Here is a 23977-nt window from a genome sequence, read left to right as displayed (position 1 = left end):
CACATGACTCTGAATGAGCTCTGCCGACTAAGCCAGCCAGGCACCTGTCTGAATCCATATTTCTTCATCTACATGATGGTATTTTACATTCTTAATCTGATTTCACTTAACTTAGTTTTCTCTAAATGTTTTCAGAATGCTATACAGGGGTTAGGGGGATTTTCTAGGTATATCCACATCAGTTAAAAAGACCTGTTTTCCCATTAGGGAAGGGGAGATATGAAACAAGGAGAAAACATTCCATACAGAAATTGGACTAGTAGCTAAGGAGGCTGTTTTGCAAAATGAGGTTGAGATGGTTTGGGGCCCAGGGTAGAGAGAAGTCCCTAAACTGCAACTGTGAGTCCAAAAAGAACTTTTGTATCTTAAAAGACACTACCCTCATTTGTTTGCTACGCCTTCTTGTAATCTTAACAATAAAACTCCACTGTTATACAAAAGTATTCTTCTGACAAACAAATTTTTTTTCTCCCTTGGCTTTAGTTTTATTTACTTCCTATTTATGTTAACAGTTTCAGGAAGATACCAGCATGCATGGACTCCAGGAACTGGCTGTCTCAGTAACTCCTGTTCCTTCAGAATTTCAGTAAGTAGTCTCACTAACTGAAGAAATCATTAGCTCTTTAAACCTCGAAGATAAAGTGATGATGCCACGTATCTACTCGTCCTAAAATTAAGAAAATTAAAACCTTAGAATTCCCAGCCAAACCCAGCCAGTGGACAACCTGCTTGAAATTGACTACACATCCATATCTAAGGGTGAGAAATAATTTATGACAAATAAAGCTCATGAAAAATTCTAATTTCATTCATGTTGCTACAAGCACACCTTCGTGCTTTAAAAAAATGTGGGCTGGTAACATTTTTCTACCTTACTTACAGCGTGGAGTTAAACGTGTGCTCTTACCTCTCCTCCAGTGCACGGAAAAGGATTGGAGTATCTCGAAGTGCAAAGAGCTCCCTTCTTGACGACATCATCTTCCAGCCCAAATGTAGCTGAGCAGTTCGTGGCAAAGTACTTGTAAGGCTTCCATGTCTTCCCAAAGTCCTGGGACCGGTCCAGCACCATGGCCGCTGGCCTGGGGGACTTGAACACCATAATTAGATGAGTGAAGTAGAATTCAGCTTCCAGGTCTAACTGGATCTTTTCCCTGTGCACATCCTCAGCAGACTGCCACCACGTGCGGGGAAACCTGAACGATGAGTCTGCCATGGCGGCTGGCAGGTGAGCCAGGTGAGGCTGGGCGGCATTGCATTTGTCACATTTGGGCTGCCGACAAGTCAGATCAGCGTTCTCACTGTAGGAGCAGTACAGTTCAGTGGCGTTCTGGCCACAGGTGGTGTCAGCCCAGAGTTTTCTCCCTAAAGCCAAGTTTCCCATCCGAGGGTTGCAGGCTTTTTCACAGCGGGAACTCACTCCGGCGACTCCACTCAGTCCTAGGAAAGGGAAAGCATATGTTATTCAAGACAAACGCATCTGGAAAGCTCTTCTGTCTTCAACGGTCAAGTTATCCCCAAAGAGCTTAAGACTTCTACTAAAGAGGAAATTCTATCAAATTGGAGCACAGAATACTGTCCTGCGTTTCCAGTGCATTTGTCTATACGTGTGCAAGCCTGCACGTGTGTGTGCGTGCATTTCATGGTGATACACGATTCACATCAAGGGGGGAAGTCACACAGATAAAGGGTGAGAAGAAGGAAAAGGGAAATACTGGGGGAAAGATATTGGCCTGAACTTTTTAAGCACTTTGCTTAAAAAGTACATTCTAAACATCTAAACTTTCCCTTTATTTGAAATACGTGTTTGTTTTGAAGTATGACTTAAATAATCCCTAAAAACAATAATGTTTTTAAGATCATCAAATTTAGTCTTTCAGATATAATTTGAGTCCTTAGCATTATCTAACAGGCTTATTAGGACGCATTAAGGAGGAAATGTTTTATTCTATTATATTTTTAATCCAAAAATGTGACAGGACAAATTCCCTAGGAAAAGCAATACAAGATATTTATCAATATACAGTGGGCTCTCACTTAGGGAGGCAAAATGAGAGACCACTGGTGCTCAGATACATAATATCTATTTTTGATATTGAGTAAATATAACGAAGAAAGAAATCTCTAAACTGCTAAATGGCAGAAAAGCTTATTTGACATGCTCTCTGCCTCTTGAGGGCTTCTACCTATGACAGATTATATAGTAGTTGCCTGTTTGCTTAACAGGAGAATGTTTACAGTCTGGCAGCCACTAACAGCACCTTTAAACATTATCTGTGAACTAAAACACCTTCTTAAAGAAACATGTGCTTCCATCCAAACAAAGGTCCAACAGACTTTAATGTTTCAAAATGACTTAAGATGATAAACATTATCCTCTTATTAACATCTTGACTATGGATTTTAATCCTTTAATTTGGGTTTGTCAGGTTAATTATGAATACCTTAAGCAAAATCATCTATTTTAGAAGTTAAAACAGAGAAGGAAAGAAGGAAAAGGAAGTCAAACCCCAAATTCTGGCTAATTGAACGTTTCTGCTTCCTAAGAGAGAGCACCTCTGAACTGTTATCACTGGGCTTTTGGAGAAGCCAAATGACAGCTTAGACTAAAACAGAGACATTTCACATACTGACTGACAATCACCAGCCCCACATAGCCTCTGCAACCAAGAAAAAGGGCTTCTTTAGGCACGGTTTTTTAAATGTCAAATTCAAAGTGCATTATGCCCAGACTCTTGTTTGCCGCTGTTCTGATTAGCGGCAGCAACAGTTGCTTGTGGCCGGGATCACCCAAACACACAGTGAGCTATGACTCACCTGCAAAGCATTTCAGGGAAAATCATATACTGCCCGTACAAGTATTTTTGACTTGAAACACTTGCCTTGTGATATTTATTTACAACCTCTTGATTGCTTGCATGGTTTTTTTTTTTTTGCCATAACATGGTTTGAAAAGGGAAAGATTTAATAAAATTCACTTTGTGGTTGGGGGGAGCATGCATAAAGGCAGGCAGGGGTGCATCCCTAAGAAGAATTAAAGTAAAATCTTAGACCTCTAATGGCTCCTTGGGGGAAAGTACTGGGTCGTTTTAAATGCCTTCAAAGTAGTAAGTACAGAAAGGACTGGAGCCAGATAAATAATTGGTGGGCAAAATACTTGGAGCTCCGCAAAGAAGTGACTATCCAAGTCTAGCAAGGATGCTCCTGAATCTGGCTGATTGGGGTGAAGATTCTAAAACTTTGCTTTACTGTTTGCCAGCGTCTCTGGGGGGCAGAGTGGAAGAAGGGAAGGTACAGGGCGCCAATGTTCTCTGTCCACCAGTCCGTCCCTCCAGCCCACAACCCCCCTTTACAGAGCAAAGGAGAAACGTTTGAGAGATTGGATGCGTGAAGAGTCAGTCCCTCACTTTCTTTCCCCCTCACACAGTGAGCTGCCCTTACCCCTGACTAGAAACCAGGTGACCTCAAGGGGAAGGGAGAAGAACAGAAGGGGGGCTCCTGAATTTAGAAACGGCGCGCTGGGGACGGGTGGCCAAGGACAGCCTAGGAAAGCCGGGGTGGGAGCAGGAGGGAGAGAGCCTCTGACGACACCTTTGCCGGCAGTCCAGTTACCGAGACAGAGAGCAGACCCGCCCCCGACCTCCCACGGAGCCTCAGCCCGGGTACCAATTCCCTAGGGGCGGCCAGCCAGCTCGTGCAACCCAGGGTGATCACGACCTATCATCACCTCCCAGCCCGGGGTCTCGCTGCGTTCCAGCCACTGCCGTGGAGAAAGGGCACACACCCCACCCAGGTGTCCCTACCTGGTTCCCTAGTGCCCAACATGAGGGGGGGGACTGCGGCGATCGCTCTCCACGAGAGAGCAGCCGCGGCCCACGCGCGCCCAGGGTCGCTGGGCCATCCCTCCCCATCATTCCTCAGGCCATGAAGTGCCGGGGGATGGCGAGCTTGGTCCTTTGTTCCCTCACAAAGTGGAAAAGCAGTTTTTCACAAGCTTAAAACGAGAAAGAAACCAAGGTCGTGGTATCTCCGGCAGGGCGCACCCAGGATATCGGGTTATCTAAGGGCATGTGTATTGCAGTTGCAAAAAAATCAATAGTATTTTAAACTGCAGAGACCCGGGGGAAAGAGGCGGAACATGGCCACTCATTTCATCCTCCGGAGCTGAGCTTAGCGCTCCCAGCCCGCACTCCCCTGCACCCCCGAGTCCCGAGGTAGGGAACAGAAAGAGCGAGGGAAAGGGGGTGGGGGCCCAGCAGCGTCACCACCCACCTGCGGCCACCGCGGAGCAGCCCCAGAGCAGCAGCAGCCGCGCGCAGCTCCCCATGGCCGGGAGAAGCCGGGAGGACCCGGGCCGGGCGGGTGCGGGAGGGAGCTGAGCCCTCTCGGTTGTGGGATGAAGCGCCAACAGTCCTCGGGAAGAACTGGGGCTCTTTATTTCTTCCCCCTCCTGGGGCGCCAAGCTCGGTCAGTGGGCGCCGGCTGCTGGGAGCCGCGGGCCGGGGCCGCGCCGGGCGGTGGGGTGACCCTCGCGCACCGGCCTGGAGGGGCCCGGGCACCTCAGGGGCGACGGGAGCCCCCGGACCATAGCCGGCCTGGCCGCGCAGCCCCTGCGGAGCGGTCCCGCGGGCTTCTCCGCCGCTAGCCCGGGGCTCAGCGCCCGCAGCAGCCGCTGAACTTTGCGAGACCTTTCACTTCCCGGCCGCCGCTGCCGCCGCTGCCTCCCGGGCGTCCTCCTCCGCTTTTACCACCTCCTCTCGCTGCCGCGTCTCGGTCCCGTCCTTCTCCATGGGCAGTTCCATGGGATGCATTTTTATTGCACCGACACCGCGGCGCTCCGGTGCCAGCCCTCCTCCCCTTGCACCTCCACCCCTTCCTCCTGCCCGCCCCCAGCGCTCGCTTGACAGCCGGGGCGGTGCAGCCTGCGCTGCCGGGTCGCCGCCGCCGGCGCGCCCCGGGAGGGGTCTCCCGGCCCCTCGGGCCGCCCTCGAAGCCTCGCTACCAGCTCGTTCCGCCCGCCTTAGCCTCCGCGGGTACGGGTCACTTCGGCCCCCAGCTTCTCTCGCGCTCCTCCCGGCGCTTGCCCTGCATCTCCCTGCGTGACCCCCCTGGTGCCCTCCAGCACCCACAGGCCTCTTCTGGGAAGCAGTCTCCCACCTTCTCCCGGAACATTCCAGAGAGCAGTTGACTCCCTCTTGATCAGGTCAGGACATGCCAAGGGGCTTAAAAAACCGCGAAACAGGCTAGCGCCTCCTTCCCACATCCCCCAGCAAAACAAACCCTCCCCTCCACTCCCCATCTCCGCCACCCCTTCTCCCGGAGCCTCGCACTCCAAGAAAGGAACCCCCCAGCCCGGCTCTGGGTCGTGGGCTTTGGAAAGCGCACTGCTAAGTGGCCTTCGCTGCTTCTCGGCTGCCTTGGCGGGGGGGGGGGGGGGGGGGCATTTGGGCTAAACAATCAATGCTTACTTTACCAGAGGTGTATCCATTTCGATGTAAAAAGCGTTCCCTAATTCAGACCCAAGGTGCTAAAAGAAAAGGGTCACAGGACTGGCTAATGGGCAGCGTAAAACATCCTTGTCTAGAGGCAGGGGCATGACAAAGAGAAATTGGTCTTTCCAAGCACTCTCACTCCATATAAAATGCGTAGTGTTGTGAAACAATAATGTTGTGCAGTAAGTTATGGGGGCAACTTAGTAGCAACCAGAAGCAGCTAATTGTGGATAGGATTGCTCAGGGCTGCAGCTTATGGAAGGAGATTAAATAGCTCTTGAGTCTGGAACTTTTGCAACTTCTATGAAAACATGATTCCATGCACACATCCAGGGGGAGGCAAAAGTTAAGTAGACAGCCGTGTTTTATTGCCATGTTCATTTTGTGCCTTTGAATATTTCCCAGAAAATTAACTACATTACAAGTACCTAATTCAGTTGTGTGTTACTGATGATGACAATTCAGAGTTTTGGGTCTCAAGTTCATATTTTTCATGGCTCACCTGGGGATATATAAGAAATTTCTATCTCCCAAGAAGAACTGGGATGAAGTCAGCTTCATCTATTTGGGAGACATTAAAATTATTCTTCTGGCCAATACTGGGGAGTGGCAAAAGGTATGGGACAGCAATTTATATTACACTTTAGGAAATAAACCCTTTGAGTTTCCAAATATTGGCAGTGTTGGGGTTTTCTTCGTATCTTATGGACACTCTCTCATTTGAGTCACTGAAACACCTCTCCAAATTATTCTTTTTACCAAATAAATGATAGGAAATTATAATATCTAAAGTCTCATAGCCCCAATATTAACTAATGGCCAAAGCAAATTAAAGAAAGAGCACATTTATTACTAACCCCTGAGTCTGTGGTATTGAGCGGAACTACTCCATTTCTCATTACAGATTTCAGAAACATTTACTATCTGCACAAGTCCTGCCTGGATAAGATACTTCCTTGATTGCTTTATAATTGGTTCTTGCTTCTTTAACAAGACATTAAGTACCTCGATGGCAAAGTAGTCTTTCATACTTAGTTTATATAAAACATTATTATGCTTTTCTTTTTCTTTTTTTTTAAGATTTTATTTATTTACTTGACGAAGAGAGAACAAGCAGGCAGAGCAGCAGGCGGAGAGGGAGAAGCAGACATTTTGCTGAGTGGGGGAGCCTTACATAGCAGGGCTCCATCCCAGGGCCCTGGGATCATGACCTGAGCCAAAGGCAGCCACCTTAACTGCCTGAGCCCTCCAGGTGCCCCTATTATGTTTTTCTTATATTCTTCATTATTCTTAACTGAGAGCACCTGCTAGGTATAGAATAAGTTTTCATTAAATACTTTTTGAAGATTTTATTCGTTTATTTGACAGAGAGAGACAGTGAGAGAGAGAACACAGCAGGGGGAGTGGGAGAGGGAGAAGCAGGCTCCCCATTGAGCAGGGAAACTGATGTGAGGCTCCATTCCAGGACCCTGGGATCAAGTCACGAAGGCAGAAGCTTATCTAAGGACTAAGCCACCAGGCACCCCTCATTAAATATTGTTGAATTATGTTTAAACTATTGCCATATGTAAGTACAGGGTTAAGAAGAAAACCAACAAAATCAGAATGATTACCTATATTCTAAAGGAATCTGTATTTTTACACCAATACTTTCCATGCAAAACAGTTTAGGAGAGAAAAGTAATTAGCATTCTAATCAATTTCATTTGGTTACATAGTCTAGTTATAAATTCTATTTCCATTTTGAAGAAGCTGTTCAGGGGAAGTTTATCTACATAAGGAAAATCTTGCTCATTGATGAGTTTATCACTGCTTATGATTATTTTGGAAAAAATCAATAATGGATTTAGAATTTTCTTCTTAAATTTTATGAATTAGTAGGAACCTTAGCAAACTTCTGGAATTTCAGTAACAAGTTTCCAGAATTAAATCTAGAATACCCCCCAAGAACTTGGAAGAAAGCTAAAAAGGCCTTTAAGAACTAAAACAGATGACAAAAAGTCCATGCACCAAAGACCTTATTCATGGGAGACCTCTTCAGATGTTCATTTAAATTATTCATGCAATGTTAATAAGTTTGGTTATTCTGTTTTCCTTGACCACAACATATTAGAAGTAACAAATTAAAATGAAGTGGGATGACATTAAAAGAAGGAATGAGTTGAGGCCACCTTGTAATAAGAAGGACGACAGAACTATAAAAAATAGCTATAAAGAAAAAAAGAAACCACATAGCAGTCTGAGTGAGACCTTTAAAAAACAATTGTTTATTTATTTGAGGACAGACAGACAGAGATAATGAGAAGAGAGCATGGGTAGGGAGCAGAGGAAGAAGAAGCGTCCCACTGAGCAGGCCTCCCAACATGGGGCTCGATCCCAGGACCCTGGGATCATGACCTAATCTGAAGCCAGATGCCCAACCGGCTGAGCCATTCAGGTGCCCCTGAGTGAGGCCTTTCAGTGCAGAGACAAAGCACTGAAAGGCTGAAAAGGTGTCACTCTGTTATAACTTACCACAATGAGTGAGGTTCCAAATAATACAGGATATTCAGTATTGAGAAGGGACCTTAGGGGTCCTTAAGCCCAACTTCTCACCCCGTAGGAAATCTCTCCACAAAATCTCTAATAGTCATGTAGTTTCTGTTCTAGAAATCTCAGTAAACAAAAGTCCCAAAGAAGTCCTTTTCATTTTTGGTAGTGTTTTATTTAACTGGGACATCTCTCTTCTTAAAATTCTACCTATGTTGGATCTATGATGGACATCAGGGAGGGTATGTGCTATGGTGAGTGCTGTGAGTTGTATAACTGATGATTCACAGACATGTACCCCTGGAACAAAGAATATATTATAGGCTTTTTAAAAATATTTTATTTATTATTTATCTGAGAGAAAATGATAGAGAGAGACCATGAAGGGGGGAGGGTCAGAGGGAGAAGGAGACTCCCCACCAAGCAGGGAGCCCTATATAGGACTCGATCCTGGGACTCCAGGATCATGACCTGAGCCAAAGGCAGTTGCTTAACCAACTGAGCCACCCAGATTCCCAATACATTATGTGTTAATTAAAAAAAAATAAAAGATAAAAATAGCAAGAAAAAAAATTCTATGTTTATAGTTTACTTTTCTGCAACTATGTGGAATAGGTCCAATTTCCTTTCTGATAGGTATTCAGAGATTTGAAGTTAAGTTTTATTGCTCCGTTGACTATTCTCTTCTCCAAGTGTTCGTTTACTTGTCCATGTGGGATGATTTCCACAGCTTTCACCAGCTTAGTCACTCCCTTTCAGATATATTATAGTTTATCAATGTTGTTCCTATACTGTGCATCTAGAACTCCAGTCCAGGTTTATCTGGATTGGTGTAGAATAAGACAGAACTAGTAGTTCCCTTAACTTAGGTCTAGGGCTTATATTCCAATAGCTTAAAAATGCATTAGCATCTTTGTGGTGTTGCCTGATATTATCCTTGAAGCAAATTCAAATTCCCTTTTCATTTATGGATGAAAAAGGGTTTTTGATAGAAGATAAGATACATTTTGTTTAATCAGAAGGAAAGAGTTCTATTAAAGTACATTGCAGGTAGTAAGCATTCAATAAATATTAATTTTTTTAAAGATTTTATTTATTTATTTGACAGCTCGAGATCACAAGTAGGCAGAGAGAGAGGGAGGAAGCAGGCCCCCTGCTGAGCAGAGAGTCTGATGCAGGGCTTGGTCCCAGGACCCTGGGATCATGACCTGAGCCCAAGACAGAGGCTTAACCCACTGAGCCACCCAGGTGCCCCAATAAATATTAATTTAAAGAAAAAAATCAACAAGTTCAAATTAGAAAACTGGAAAAATGGTTAAAAATTTAAAAAGAAACTGTTAGTCCTAAATGGGATAAATATCTATTTTCTGAAAAAAATAATCACTTCTATGGAAAAATTTGATTCTTCAATAAGACTGTATGTATACACATGGTATTACTACATTTTTCCAAGGGAAGGAAGAACTTTGTACTAGTGATATTTTTTGTACATCTAGTATCTTTCCTCATTGAACTATAAACATGATCTCATTTATCCTTGAAGCATCTGTGTGTGGGAGGGAACAGGAATAGTTGCATGCATTTACAGAGAGAGAAAGTGATGTGAAAGATGCAAGTGCCAAATTTAGATCATCCAATAAATATATACTGGAAATCAGACACGGGTTTTCAATTTTTTTTTTTAAAGAAATCATTGTTTATCCATCAATTTTCCATAAATACGATCTTATCTCTCTTGGACCTAGAAGACTGTTGGGAAAAAATTAGATGGAGAATTATTTCCATTGAAATAATCCTGTGGTTTTTTTTTCTACCCAGGTCTATGCCCATTAAAACATCATCTTGGGAATTTCCTTAAGCTTTAATTTAAGCCTCCTGCCACTGGCACTGTTTCTTACTTCATGTGCTTCCTGGCTACAGCTGCTCATTCCTAGGAAGGGAGTGAGAGCCTTTGAAACTACATGTGCTTTTCCAGGAAGGTAAGCAGTAGTTTTCTTTAAAAAAAAAAAAAAAATGCACGCATGCTCTCTCATGTTTAAATTAATTATATGGAGCCTAGAAAGTTCAAACAAACAAGAACAGTGTTGTTGTTACAGAGATAGCGACTCTGGACAGCACTGTACTGACACAAATTTTAAAACTTTTCCTCTAAATAGCCCTTAACTAAAACTTTCCATACATATTGCTACTCCTGCCAGTGATGAAAAGATGCTCAGAGGCAAATTACTATTCTTTTAAATGTAAGAAAATAGACAAAGCAAGAATGACTAAAGTCCTTCCGAGGATAAAAGAACAGTAATCAATATGGGTGACTCCCTTTATTTATCTGTGTCTTTTAGGTAGTAGTGTAGTGTTTTAGGAGCAAGGACTGGCCTGAGTTCCCAGGCAGGAACTTGGCTCTACCACCTACTAGGGGAGCGACTATGGGCAATGATAAATAAATAACCTGCTGTGCAACTATTTCCTCCTCTGCCCTATGGGAATAATAATAGCATCTAATTAATAAGATTACTATTAATGTTTAATGAGTTAATATTTATGAAGCAGTAGACAACAGCAAGACCCAGGAAGCAGTTTAAGTTTTGTTAAATCCATACAATAGTAAAATGCAAATCCATCATGTACATACAATTTCTTGTGATGCGCCCTGGAATTTCATCTTCAAGTTCCATAGAGATCTTTAATAGGCAGAAGCTACATTGTTGCCCTGGCTTAATTTTAAATGTTGCCTCATGGCTGTGAAAGAAACACACAGGAACCGAAAGAATGAGGTAACAGATCTTCTCCAGCTAGAGGGAGAGGGACATTAGCATTGATGGAGTAGCTGCAGCTTCCAGGCACAGTGCTGAGTGTGTTACAATTCTCACAATGACCCTCTAAGGTTAGGTTGTCAGCCCTTGGATACTGACAGTCAGAGAAGTCAGATGCCTGAGCCGGGTCACAGTATGCACACGAGTGAGGATTTGACGTCTGATGTGTCTGATTTTCAGTGGAGTCTTCTCTGAGAGAGGTGGCATAGCCAGGCAGTTAAAGGAAGGGATCAAAACTAGGCTGCTAATTTCTTCATCAGTTAAAAACACTCCTAGAATGCTTTCTACTTTGACAATCGCAGTTTATTAAGCACCATCTACCTGCTTATTTCCAAATCTCAGTTATGAGATTCAGGGCTGTATATCCAACCATCAATGGACAACTCTACTTAGACACCTCAAATTCAACACGTTCAAAACTAAATTCATTATCTTTCTCCCCTAACTTATGTCATTCCTCCTATTTTCCCTATCCTGTAGAATGTCACAACTATTCGTCTTCTGGATCAACCCAAAAAGAGTAACATTTTTCAGACTTCTGCAGAACACTCACATACAGTGAGACACACTAAGTATTGTGAAGAAAAAGATTTCTGTAGTCAAATAATCCTAACAGTGTGTTAAAGTTAAATAGGACTTCTCAGAATCTCTTAGATGCTAAGTTCAGTTCAAGTCTCCAAGAAATGGGGGCGCTTGGGTGGCTCAGTAGTTTAGGCATCTGCCTGTAGCACAGGTCATGAACCTGGGTCCTGGGACTAAGTCCTACACTGGGGCTCCAGTGTAGAGGGCTCCTCTACAGAGGGAGGGCTCCCCCCTCCCTCTGTACCCCCTCTCCAGCTCATGCTCTTTCTCTCTCTCTCTCTTTCAAATAAATAAATAAAATCTTTAAAACAATCTCCAAGAACGGATATGGCATTCTATTAGATAGGATCACATTCAGTTGCAGGAATCTAACTCAGTAGCTTAACCAAAGTAAGACTGATTTTCTTCTCATGGTAAAAGGTATACAAGGAGGTATACAGCCTAGTACAAGTGCAGCTGCTCAAGAAAGTCATCAGGACATGTACAGTTTTCTTCCTCATGGTTGAAAGATGGCTGCTCTACTTCTAGGACTTGTGTCTGCATTTTAGGCAAGAGAGATGTAACAAAAGAGAAGAAAAAAGATATATGCCGACTACGTCTTAAAAGCTTTCACAGCAGCATTGCATGCCTGCTTACATCTAACTGTGCAGAACTGGTTTATGTGGCATCTTCAGACCATATGGAAGTCTGGGGAGATGAGTATTTTAATTTGGCTTATTGCCACCCTTTACAAAATCAGGCTGCTATTAGAAAGAAAAGGAGGTTGAATATCAAGTAGACAATTAGCTGTATATGTCATCAAAAGTTAGCCATTTCACCCATATATTTGGCCCAAGCACTTACTGACAGTAAGGAGCTCCCCATCATTGGCAGACGGTCTTCATGTTGCTTGCTTGGCACCCAAACCTTCCGTGATGTTATCAGCTTCTGGCTACAGGCTCTCTAGCACATCCCACAGTGAACTATCTGCCATCTCTGAGATGAAATCAGTGCTCCGTGCCTCTTAACTTCTGCACACTCTCTGCCTTTGCCTCTTTTTCTCTCTTCCTTCTGGCTAACTCTGGCAGGTCCTCAGAAATTCAGTTAAACTGCTGTCACAGCTCCTTTTTGACTCTTTCCCCTTCCAACTGGGTTAGCTGTTCCCTTATCCTCCTCTGCATTACTATATTATCCTAAAGTATAGGTGTTTTTCCCCCCTTGTACACTGAGTGAAAAAAACAACAATAACAACAACCCTAGATGCACAATTGTGTTTATGCTCTAATTATAACTGTAGGAAACAGACACATGAAAAAGGCATGGAATAGATCAGTATGTTAGAGATGATTGGTTCTCTGGCTTCTAAACTTTTAGCAAGCCATATAATTGTTATGATCACATTTTTATTCCAAAAATAGAACAACTGAAGGCAGAACATGATAAAGTAAGACATAAAGAGTGTCGTCTAAAGTAAGCAGTTAGCAGCAGGTGGAGCACTGTGGTCTCCAGAGGTGAGAAGAGCCACATGGAGGATGTGGATTAAGCTGGGTTGAATAGGTCTGGATGGATGTGGTGGCAGGTGTGGGCAAGCCTCATTGGTGATGGTCACATAAATGCTCAGGCCACATAAAGTGCCTCCTAGACAGTGAGTAGCGTCCATTAAGAGAAGGGATTCAGGGGCACCTGGGTGGCTTAGTGGGTTAGGGCCTCTGCCTTCCGCTCAGGTCATGATCTCGGGGCCCTGGGATCGAGCCCCACATCGGGCTCTCTGCTTGGCAGGGAGCCTGCTTCCCTTCCTCTCTCTCTGCCTGCCTCTCTGCCTCCTTGTGATCTCTGTCTGTAAAAAATAAGTGAATAAAATTTAAAAGAGAGAGAGAGAGAGAGAGAGAGAGAGAGAGAGAGAAGGGATTCATGGGAATCAGTAGGAGATGGGGAGGAAAGGGTAGATTAAAACCAAACAGTTAAAGGCTTTCGTGAGTTAGGCTCGTTTGTGTTGACAAATTATTTTATAGATGTCTTTATCTGGAAATGGCATATAATAGATTAGAAAAGAGAGGACCTAGAAGAGGAATTAAGGGCTACTCTATGACAAGAGCTGGGTTGAAACCAAGGTGGTGATAGGGAAAGTGGAAAAAGAGAGATTGAAGAAAAAACGAAATACAAAGAATTGACAGGGCTTTGCAACCACTTGATGGTGGAATCAGCAAAAGAAGTTAAGAATGCCTTGGTGGCTCTGAATCTGGTTCGTTGGGAAAAAATGATAGTGTCTGGGGCACCTGGTGGCTCAGTGGGTTAAAGCCTCTGCCTTCAGCTCCGGTCATGATCCCAGGGTCCTGGGATCAAGCCCCCGCATCGGGCTCTCTGCTCAGCAGGGAGCCTGCTTCCCCCTCTCTCTCTCTCTGCCTGCCTCTCTCCCTCTTGTGATCTCTCTCTGTGTCAAATAAATAAAATAAAATCTTTTTTTAAAATGATAGTTTCTTTTTCATAAATAGGAGAATCAGGAAATGTAGCTAGTCTAGGAGGTGGCACGATAAGAAATGGCCAGCTGCGTTGTGAAAAGGTTGATTTAGAAAGAATGGCAGGCCAATCACGTCCAGCAGACAGTTAACCTGGCTTTGGAGCTTAGCAGAGAAAGTCAAGTCTCCAGATACAGGTTTAGGAATCATTTACATAAAGATACAGTTGAAGGGCGCCTGGGTGGCTCAGTGGGTTAAAGCCTCTGCCTTGAGCTCAGGTCACGATCTCAGGGTTCCGGGATCGAGCCCCACATGGGGCTCTCTGCTCAGCGGGGAGCCTGCTTCCCCCTCTCTCTCTGCCTGCCTTCTGCCTACTTGTGATCTCTCTCTATCAAATAAATAAATAAATAAATAAAAATATTAAAAAAAAAAAAAAGATACAGTTGAAATAATAAGCAGAAAAGAAATCCCCAAGAGAAGCAGACTGTTTTAAGAACACTTACCATCAGATAATTTGTAATTATCATGATAAAACACTAGTTTAGGAAAGACCTTCGACCTTATTTGGGCCAATCTCCTTTTTCAACATGAAAAAAATGGAGAATCATTGAAAATATACATTTAAAACCTAAAGCCTAATTATTGTAGACCCCAGGGTATTCAAAGTTATACAGCTCATTAGGATTAGTGACTGGATTGCCACTGAGGTTTCTCTTTTGCCCAGTGACTCTTACATCAGCAATCAAGAACACAAAGGTTCTGCTAAAATTTTCTGGCTCTTTTGCTTAAAATCAAAGAAATCATTGTCCAAAAAACAGAAAACCATCTTTAAAAAACCCACAGTTTCCTCACTATGAGACTCCTAACTCCAGGGAAACAAACTGAGTGTTGCGAAAGGGAGGTTGGTGGGGGGATGGGGTAACTGGGTGATGGGCATTAAGGAGGGCATGTGATAGGATGAGCACTGGGTGTTATACTGAACTGATGAAGCATTGAACATTATATCAAGTACCAATGATGTACTATACCTTGGCTAATTGAATTTAAAATTTTTTTAAAAGCCCACATGGAGCACCTGGGTAGCTCAGAGAGTTAAGCATCTGCCTTTGGCTCAGGTCATGATCTCAAGAGTCCTGGGATCGAGCCCAGCAGGGAGCCTGCCTCTCCCTCTCCCTCTACTGCTCCCCCTGCTTGTGCTCTTTCAATCTGTCAAATAAATAAATAAACTCTTAAAAAAAAAAAGCCCCCAATTTCCTAAAAGAGCAGTTTGATTTAAAACAAACAAACAAACAAAAAAAAACAAAAAAACCCCACTTCATCTTTAGGTGGGATTTCCAAAGAAATAATATAGGACAATGTATTCAAACTGCTATTTAACCTAGCTATGCTTCTGATTTGATTTTAACTGTAGGTCTTAATTTCCCAGGATATTTATTTCCCCTAATTTCCCTGAGTGATGCTGCAATTTCAAACATAAGCAAGTTTCTGGAAATTTTTATTTCAAATATTACAAGATTGCAATGCAATTTAGAGGGCCAGTCTATGACACCATCTGCTTTAACCCTAAATTCAGTATAATGGACCTTACCTTAGAAGAGAGATTCAGTTGCTGGGAAAATCAGAAGAACTTCATTACTTCATTATGCAATGACTAATTATAACAGCATCTTCAGAGATCAAGGTAATAACTTGTGGGTATTAATGTCTTTTTTCCCCCCCAAGTTATCTATCTATCTATCTATCTATCTATTTATTTATTTAAGTAGAGAGAGAGAGAGAGAGCATAATCCGGGAGAAAGGCAAAGAGAGAAGCAGGCTCCTTGCTGAGCAGGGAGCCCGATGCGGGCCTTGATCCCAGGACCCTGAGATCATGACCTGAGCTGAAGGCAGAGGCCTCATGACACCCAATCACCCCTGTCTTTTTTTTTTTTTTTAAGATTTTATTTATCTGTTTGAGAGAGAGCACAGAGTAAGGGAGAGAGAGAGAGCACAAGCGGGGGGAGAGGGGCAAAGGAAGAGGTGGAGGTGAACGGCCAGCTGAGCAGGGAGCCTGACTTGGGGCTCAGTTCCAGGACCCTGAGATCAGGACTTGAGTTGAAGGCTGATGCTTAACCAACTGAACTACCCAGGCACCCCAGTACTAATGTCTTTTAAAAATCTGCAAATAAGTGGTAAAAGACATTGCAAGTCCATAGACACCCAAGGTTATAATAAAAAGTTCATTTATGTTCCTGCAAAATCCAAAATAACACCTCCAATGTTCTACCTTAAACTTTCCCCTTATAAATGCTATCACTCACAGAAATATTCCCTATTAAATTTGAGGAATTAGAACCTTAAAGCCAAAGTTATTACAAAGGTAATACAAAAATATTCATTACTTTGGTGAAGTCCAAGCACTTTTTCATGCATGCAGTTAATCTCTGGACAAAACTATAGAAGATTTCTTGATCATGAAGGGCCAGTACTTCATTTTTCCACTTGCTTCCCTCCTTTAGGAATGTTTGAGTGGATGCAAGGTTTATTGTAAGCAGAGAAGAGGGAATCTTCTTTTAAAATTATTAATTATTATTAGGATGCAGGATATTCCTATTATGGACAGAATTCTGTTTTTGGTAGTAAAAACATAGAGAAGGGGCACCTGAGTGGCTCAGTGGGTTAAGTGGCTGACCTTTGGTTTTGACTCAGGTCATGATCTCAGGATCCTGGGACTGGGCTCCGCTTTGGCCTCCACACTCATTAGGGGACCAGGAGGAGTCTGTTTGAGGATTCTCTCGCTCTCTCTCTCTGCGCCCCTCTCTACTCTCTCTCTCTTAAATAAATAAACAAATGTTAAAAACAACAGCAAGAACACTGTATTAACATTGTTTAAAACAACACCGAAATTTATATTAAAAAGAATCCTGAAATATCAAGGGATTTCTCGGTCTACTAATGATCCTATAGGAAATTTGTTCTGTGGAGCTATCATATTCTCTGGCCTCCCATCCAGCCAGCCCGGGAAAAGAAGGAAGTACAGATTACTATCTCTTACCCTGAAAAAACAAAACAAAACCAAACCTGCAGACTTGAGGTAATAAGTAGCTAAAGAGAGTAGCTTCAAATTCTTTTCTCGGTCTCACTGGTGCGGTCCTGGGTGTACCATTTTTTAATATACAGAGTCAAATACACTTGATTTCCTAGTGTGTATTTTCTTTCTTTTGTTTTCCTTTTTCTTTTTCTTTCTTTCTTTTTTGTGCACAAAAGGATATTCAGTTGCCTCTATATGAACCCAAAATATCCCACAATCAGTAAATACAGGTCTTGAATATGTATACTATCCAAGGGAATAAGTAAATGGAGTTGTATGTAGAAGTAAAACCCCCCTATGCAAATTTGGATGAAGTTGAAATCTTGATAGGACTCCTCCCACCCTTTTCTAACTGGTAACAATAACTAGCATTTACTGGGGACTTAATGTATGACAGGCCTTGTGCTAAACCTTCTGCATACATTCTCTTCAATCCTCACAGTCACCTCGGAAGACGCCTTTAATCATCATCCCCAAGTTACAAATGAGAACTGAGACTCACGGCAAACAGGTGACCCATAACCCAAACCACAGATCTCCAAAGCTCATGAACAAACACACCATGTCCATCAGGGGTCTTTGGGAAATATAGAGAAGCAGTAAGAAGGGCAAACCCATCATCCCAAGAAACGAGTTTTCATTTTGGCACATTTCTTTCTGATCTTCTTTCTATCCATACAATTTTTGTTCCATACTCTTTGTCACAGACTGTTGTTATTAAGTTACTAGAAATTCTCCCAAAATATCAATTTTCATGACCACATCCTGTTCCAATGAGTATATATACCTTGTTCTACTTAATACTGTATTTATTTGGATACTTTTGTTAGTTTTAAATAGTACTTTTATAAATATATTTGTGAATTAAATATTTTCTTAATCTGGGATTATTTCTTTATAATCATTAAAAAGGAAATACCAGGGCAAAGAAAAAGTATGTTTAAAGCCAGATTGCCAAAAGTGTTGCATTAGGGGTGCCTGGGTGGCTCAGTCTGTTAGTTTCAGCTCATGTCATGATCTCAGGGTCATGAGATCAGTTCCTAGTCGGGCTCCACACTCAGTCTGGGGTCTGTTTGTCCCTCTCCCTCTGCTTCTCTCCTGCATTCTCTCATAAAAATCTTTTTAAAAAATGTTGCACTAATATATGGTGCCTGTTTCACCTCATCCATATCAGTCCTGAATATTATATTTTAAAAATACAAATTTCCTAATTCATCATGTGAAAAGTGATACTTAAAAATTGCATTTCTTTGATTGTATTGTATGTAAAATTGAAAACGTTTTCTGTGCCTGCTAATAAGTTTTATTTCACCCTTTTCACTAGTTTCCTGAGGTGGAAGCTTAGGTTTTGATTTTAGATCTTTCTTCTTTTCTAACATATGCGTTTAATGCTATGAATTTCCCTCTAAGCAGATTGATTTTGCTCTGTCCCACAAATTTTGATAAACTGTGCTTTTATTTTTCTTTAATTCAAAATATTTTAGATTTCTCTTGAGATTTCTTCTTTAGCTCATGGGTTGTTAAGAATTATGTTGTTTAATGTTCAGATATTTGGGGATTTTCTAGCTATCCTTCTATTATTTATTTCTAGTTTAATTCCATTGTGGTACAAGAATGTGCTTTACATGATTCCTGTTCTTTGAAATTTGTTAAGATATATTTTATGACCCAGATGTGGTCTATCTTGGTGAGTTTGAGAAAATGTGTATTCTGCTATGGCTGAACGGAGTGTCAACTCAATTCAACTGATCTGTTCAAGTCATCTATATTCTTACTCTCTTCACCCTTTTCAAATTGTACTCATTTTTAGCAACCATTGAACAAGACAACAGAAAAGTAAATAAAAAGCTAAATTATACTTAAAATTTATATTGTAGGAAACAGATTTCCATATATGTTTTCCATGAAGTTTTTAGTGTTTGTCTATTACCTCTTTCTAACAATGAAAAGGATGTATGAGAGGAAAAAGCTGGGTGAGAGGGTGAGCCAGAAACACAGAAGAAAATGTTGAAAGGAAACACCAGTCACGTCACTAGTCTGAGATTTTTCCATATTCTGGATGATGCTCTCATGCCTACTGGGGGGAAAAAAAAACTTATTGCCAAGGATTTTGCTTTTTTTTTTTTTTTTTTTTATTCATTTGAAAGAGAGAGTGAGAGACATGCACAGGGCGGGGAGGGGAGGAATAGAGGGGGAAGGAAAGAGAGAGGGAGGGAGACAAGCAGACTCCACATCAAGCATGAGGGTCCCATGTGGAACTTGATCCCACGACCCTGAGATCATGACCTGAGCCGAAACCAAGAGTTGGACGCCACGCCCCCCACCAAGGATTTTATCTTTATCCGTCTTTCTGAGAATTCATAGTTTTTAATGAAAAGAGTAAAAATATAACACTTAAAAAAAAAAAGGAGCATCTGTAATCGTGTGTTTTGAACTGGGCCTGTTTTCACTGTAAAATGTCACAAGCTCATGGTTAGAGAATTGGAAAGGTACTGCAGTACAGAAAGTTCAGCTGATTACATAGTATTATAGTTTTAAGAGCTGCTTCAAAAGCAATCAGACTATTTGGAAAATCTTTTTCATAACAAATGTGTTCTTCCTTTAAAATATAAACACCGTGTCAATCTTAGAAGCAAACACTGCATATTTATGTCAAGTCAGTTGTTGTAAGTATTTTAGTTACAACAATGCAAAAACGTGAAGCCTAGGTTTACTTTTTAACTCCAGCCCTGTTCAAAGATCACTTATTGGCCTCTGAAGGAACAGGTGGCATGTCTGTTATAGTTTAACAAGTGGCCTTTCTGTGAGGTATAGTCAGTCAGATACCTCTGGATGCTTTGGATGCTCTCATGTGTGGCGGGGTGCACTTGCTAAAAACATTCTCCTCTCTAGATCTGGAAACCTAGAATTCTATATCTTGGGCACGAGATATGTATTCCAGACTTCCCTTTTGAGTCATAAATGAAAAATGCCATCTTGCAACTGAGACAGCAATTCCTTTGCCAAGAAATCACATTCTTTTTTTTTTTTAAATAATCCATCCCATTTTTTTTTTAAGATTTTATTTATTTATTTAACAGACAGAGATCACAAGTAGGCAGAGAAGCAGGCAGAGAGAGAGGAGGAAGCAGGCTCCCTGCTGAGCAGAGAGCCTGATGCAGGGCTTGATCCCAGGACCCTGAGATCATGACCTGAGCCAAAGGCAGAGGCTTTAACCCACTGAGCCACCCAGGCGCCCCAAGGAATCACATTCTTAGTTTCTTAATATTGACATAAATATTCCAGTTCTTGGTAAATCAGATAGCTTTCTGTTTGCAGTATATATCTGAGCATTTCATCCTTTTGATAACAAAGTTTATATGGATTTTTTTCCTGTCTGAGGTACCATTAATTATGCTAAGCTCCCCCCAAATTTCAGATTCACCTCAACTTCAAATACCAGCAACTTGATTTTGTTCTACATTTGTTGGGTTGAGTTGAATTGGAATTAACTTATGTTTATAGCTAACTTTAGGAATGTTTACATCTTTAGGAAATTGAATTCACATTTTTATGAACATGGTATAATTCCCCATGTATTTTGGTCCTCTTATAGCATTTCAATAGAGTTTTAAAACTTTCTTTTTTTATTTTTTATTTTTTATTAACATATAATGTATTATCGCCAAGTTTATACAGTTCATAGCACTCACCATAGCACATACCCTCCCCAATGTATAACTTTCTTCATAAAATCTTGCCAATTTTTTATTAGACTCACTCCTAGACAGTATTTTTGGTTGTTTTTATAAAAGATATCTTTTTTTAAAAAAAAGATTTTATTTATTTATTTGACAGACAGAGATCACAAGTAGGCAGAGAGGCAGGAAGAGGAAGGGAAGCAGGCTCCCTGCTGAGCAGAGAGCCCAATGCGGGGCTCGATCCCAGGACCCTGGGATCATGACCTGAGCCAAAGGCAGAGGCTTTAACCCACGGAGCCACCCAGGTGCCCCCAAAAGATATCTTTTTAAAATGATATTTTTAAAGTCTCTGTTGTTGGTATATTGGATGTAATTTTTTTGTATATTGATCTTATATCTAGCAACCTTATTAGATTCTTGTAGGCTTTTGGATTCTTCTGTATAAACAACCGTATCACATGCATATACATTGTTTCTTCTTTTCCAATCCTTTTAACTTTTGTTTTTCTTTGATAATTATACTGACTAGAACATTTAGTTCATTTTGAATAGTCACAATATTGGAAAATTGGTGATTTTCCTTATTCTCATGTGAGGTAAGCAGTGTCTTTAGAAGATGTTTTTCTTCTTTTTTCACCCTGCAGTAGTTGTTTTGTACAGCAAGAATTAAAGTTATCTAATCTTCACCATTGTCAGATTCTCTTCTTATCTTTAATAATTTCCCATATATTTATCTTTTCTACTAGTTGAATTGCTCTTTATACACGTTCTGAGTCTATGTTCTAAATTAAATTTTCTCATTTCCAATGGTGTATTTTTTGGAAACTGAATATTGATTGTGAAATCAATTCCCTACTGAGAAATTGTCTTTCTCTGTTTATTCAAATTACTTCTTTTTTTTTTTTAAGATTTTATTTGACACAGAGAGAGAGATCACAAGTAGGCAGAGAGAGAGGGGGACAGGCTCCCTATTGAGCAGGGAGCCCAATGAGGGGCTTGATCCCAGGACCCTGAGACCATGACCTGAGCCAAAGGCAGAGGCTTAACCCACTGAGCCACCCAAGTGCCCCTATTCAAATTACTTCTTAACACTCATTGCTTTCAGGAAAAACTCAATTTAAAAATAAAATTTCTTTCCAAGACAACAAGATGACTATGGGTCTACCTAACACTTTTAGTGAAGTGTTCTTTATTTCTTCCTGTGTTTCCCGTACTTCCAAATATGCAGATTGCTTGATTGTACAACATCAGAGGCACCACTCACATCATTGTCTATGTGAATGGCATGCCTTGGAATTATGCAGTGCACAACCTGCAAAGACTGATGTGGTAACCTTGCCTATGTATTTTATTCTGTCTAATTAGGACTGTGGGGTCTGTCCCAAAAAAGTAGTGATAATATACAGATATCTGACTCCAAAAATAATCCTAAATGTGTTTCAAAAAGATTGTTTGTCTATAAGCAGAGAAATATTATGTTTGGGAGACATGTTTCTGTAATATAGCTTTAGTATGGCAATCTCCTTCTTCTACCCCAAATCAGTAATGATTCAGTGTTCTTTTTTTTTTTTAAGATTTTATTTATTTATTTGACAGAGAGAGATCACAAGTAGGCAGAGAGGCAGGCAGAGAGAGAGAGAGAGAGGGAAGCAGGCTCCCCGATGAGCAGAGAGCCCGATGTGGGACTCGATCCCAGGACCCCGAGATCATGACCTGAGCTGAAGGCAGCGGCTTAACCCACTGAGCCACCCAGGTGCCCCTGATTCAGTGTTCTTTTAGTATTATGTAATAAAGTAAATCATCACTCTGTTTGTATAAATACAGTTAGGTTGAGGAAAAAAAATGGGAAGAGTGGGGAGGAATTCCTTGGGGTAAAGAATCGTCATAAAACTAACACAATTATAAATCTCATTAGTGGTAATAATATTTGTGATGAGATAATGGTAAGATGGTGATAATAATGAATTCTAGTTATTTGGCTTAGTTTCAGATTTAAGCTACACTGGGGCTTAGATTCTGACATTAAAAAATATTTTAAAAAGAGAGAGAGAAAGGATTACATAGCACAGCTCCTAGTTTATCACTAAGAAATGTACAGTGACACCAGATTTTAAACTGTAACCTTTTGAACTCTTATCTCGTGCCCAAGTTAGGTCAAAATTAATTTTATCTGATTGAAACCATAGAGTTATCTTTAGAAAAGCAGGTCTTTTGTTATAGAGTGAAAAAGACAAAGACTAGGGTTGCCTGGGTGGTTCAGTGGGTTAGAGTCTCTGCCTTCAGCAGAGGTCAGGATCCCAGATCCCGCATTGGGCTCTCTGCTCAGCGGGGAGCCTGCTTTCTCCTCTCTCTGCCTGCCTCTCTGTCTACTTGTGATCTGTCAAATAAATAAATAAAATCTTAAAAAAAAAAAAAGGACAAAGACTATAGTCAATTCATCTTTGTAGCTGCTCATTTAGAGCCTTTTTTTTTCCCCCTCCCAACTCACTCATTCATTCAGTATTGAATAGCACAGGTTTAGACCTCCCAGTGGGGTTATGTCACAAAGGAAGTAACATGGGCTAGGTACTTTGGTAAGCACATGCACCAACTTCCACTATCAGAAAAAAGCACCTGTCTCCAAAATAAGTGTAAATTAATCACAACCTTGACAGAAAAGGATAAATTTGTGTGCTCTGATATATTTGCAAATAATGATACGGGCATAGGAGCTAAACAGGAGGCGAAAATCTAGATTACAGGTTGTAAGAAAAATGTTGTGAACAGTCAAGAGTTGGAAGGGAACTTAAGCTCTGCAATGCATAAGGCGTACTAGGCTTGTCGCTCCTAGAAGGTACCCAGAGAGCAGCAGCTGTGATGAACTCATCTTTATATCACTGGGGCTGGATAAAAATAAGTCCTCAATAAATATCTGTTGAAAATGTAGGGAAAATGATCAGCTAGATAGCTATGTGACCTAGTTAAAAATATTCCAGTTCACCAATGTCATGTGGCTAAAGCAAGTCTGTTTCTGAGTTGTTTCTGTGGGTGTGGTTCTCAGCGCAGGATTGGTGACACATCAGGAAAGATGGCAAACAGACCAAGAACAAGTGCTGCAAAAAGTGATCTCACTAGAACAGCATGGGTGGGCCTGGTAGGTCAGTTCTCATAAAAGCACATTCGTTCTAGAATGTTCTCAGATGACTAAGAAGAAGCTGACAGAAATTTGAACAGATTTCATCCTTAAGTAGAAAACATCACATAGGTAATGGGAAATGCTGAGTGATGGTAGGAAGAAATATTTTAGGTACTTTCATAACCACCTGCCTCTTTCTTTCCCTTTCACACTCAGTTTTCTCCTCCTATCCCCCAAATCCCTCCTGCCCCTTCCCTACAAGACAGA

At 41.5% G+C, this 23977-nt stretch overlaps 1 protein-coding gene across 3 annotated transcripts in view; it reads right to left on the bottom strand.

Moving 5' to 3' along the window:
* The window catches only part of NTN4 (netrin 4), a 164247-nt gene that overhangs the window by 110459 nt on the left and 29811 nt on the right, over positions 1 to 23977 (bottom strand). Inside the window, exons 1-2 of one of the 3 annotated variants that reach the window (XM_044226887.1) lie at positions 4270 to 4536; positions 908 to 1437 (exon numbers count right to left, since the gene is read on the bottom strand). In XM_044226887.1, coding sequence (XP_044082822.1) covers positions 908 to 1437; positions 4270 to 4324 — 585 coding nt within the window. In that variant the 5' untranslated portion in view covers positions 4325 to 4536. Of the gene's footprint in view, positions 1 to 907; positions 1438 to 4269; positions 4537 to 23977 lie in introns of those variants that run through there. The other 2 variants (XM_044226888.1, XM_044226889.1) reach the window with 2 other exon arrangements.

This window comes from Neovison vison, chromosome 12 (genome assembly GCF_020171115.1).
Source record: "Neovison vison isolate M4711 chromosome 12, ASM_NN_V1, whole genome shotgun sequence".
NCBI classification, from domain to species: Eukaryota; Metazoa; Chordata; class Mammalia; order Carnivora; family Mustelidae; genus Neogale; species Neogale vison.
Note: the sequence above shows the minus strand (reverse complement) of the source record. Positions and strands in the feature narration are given on the sequence as shown.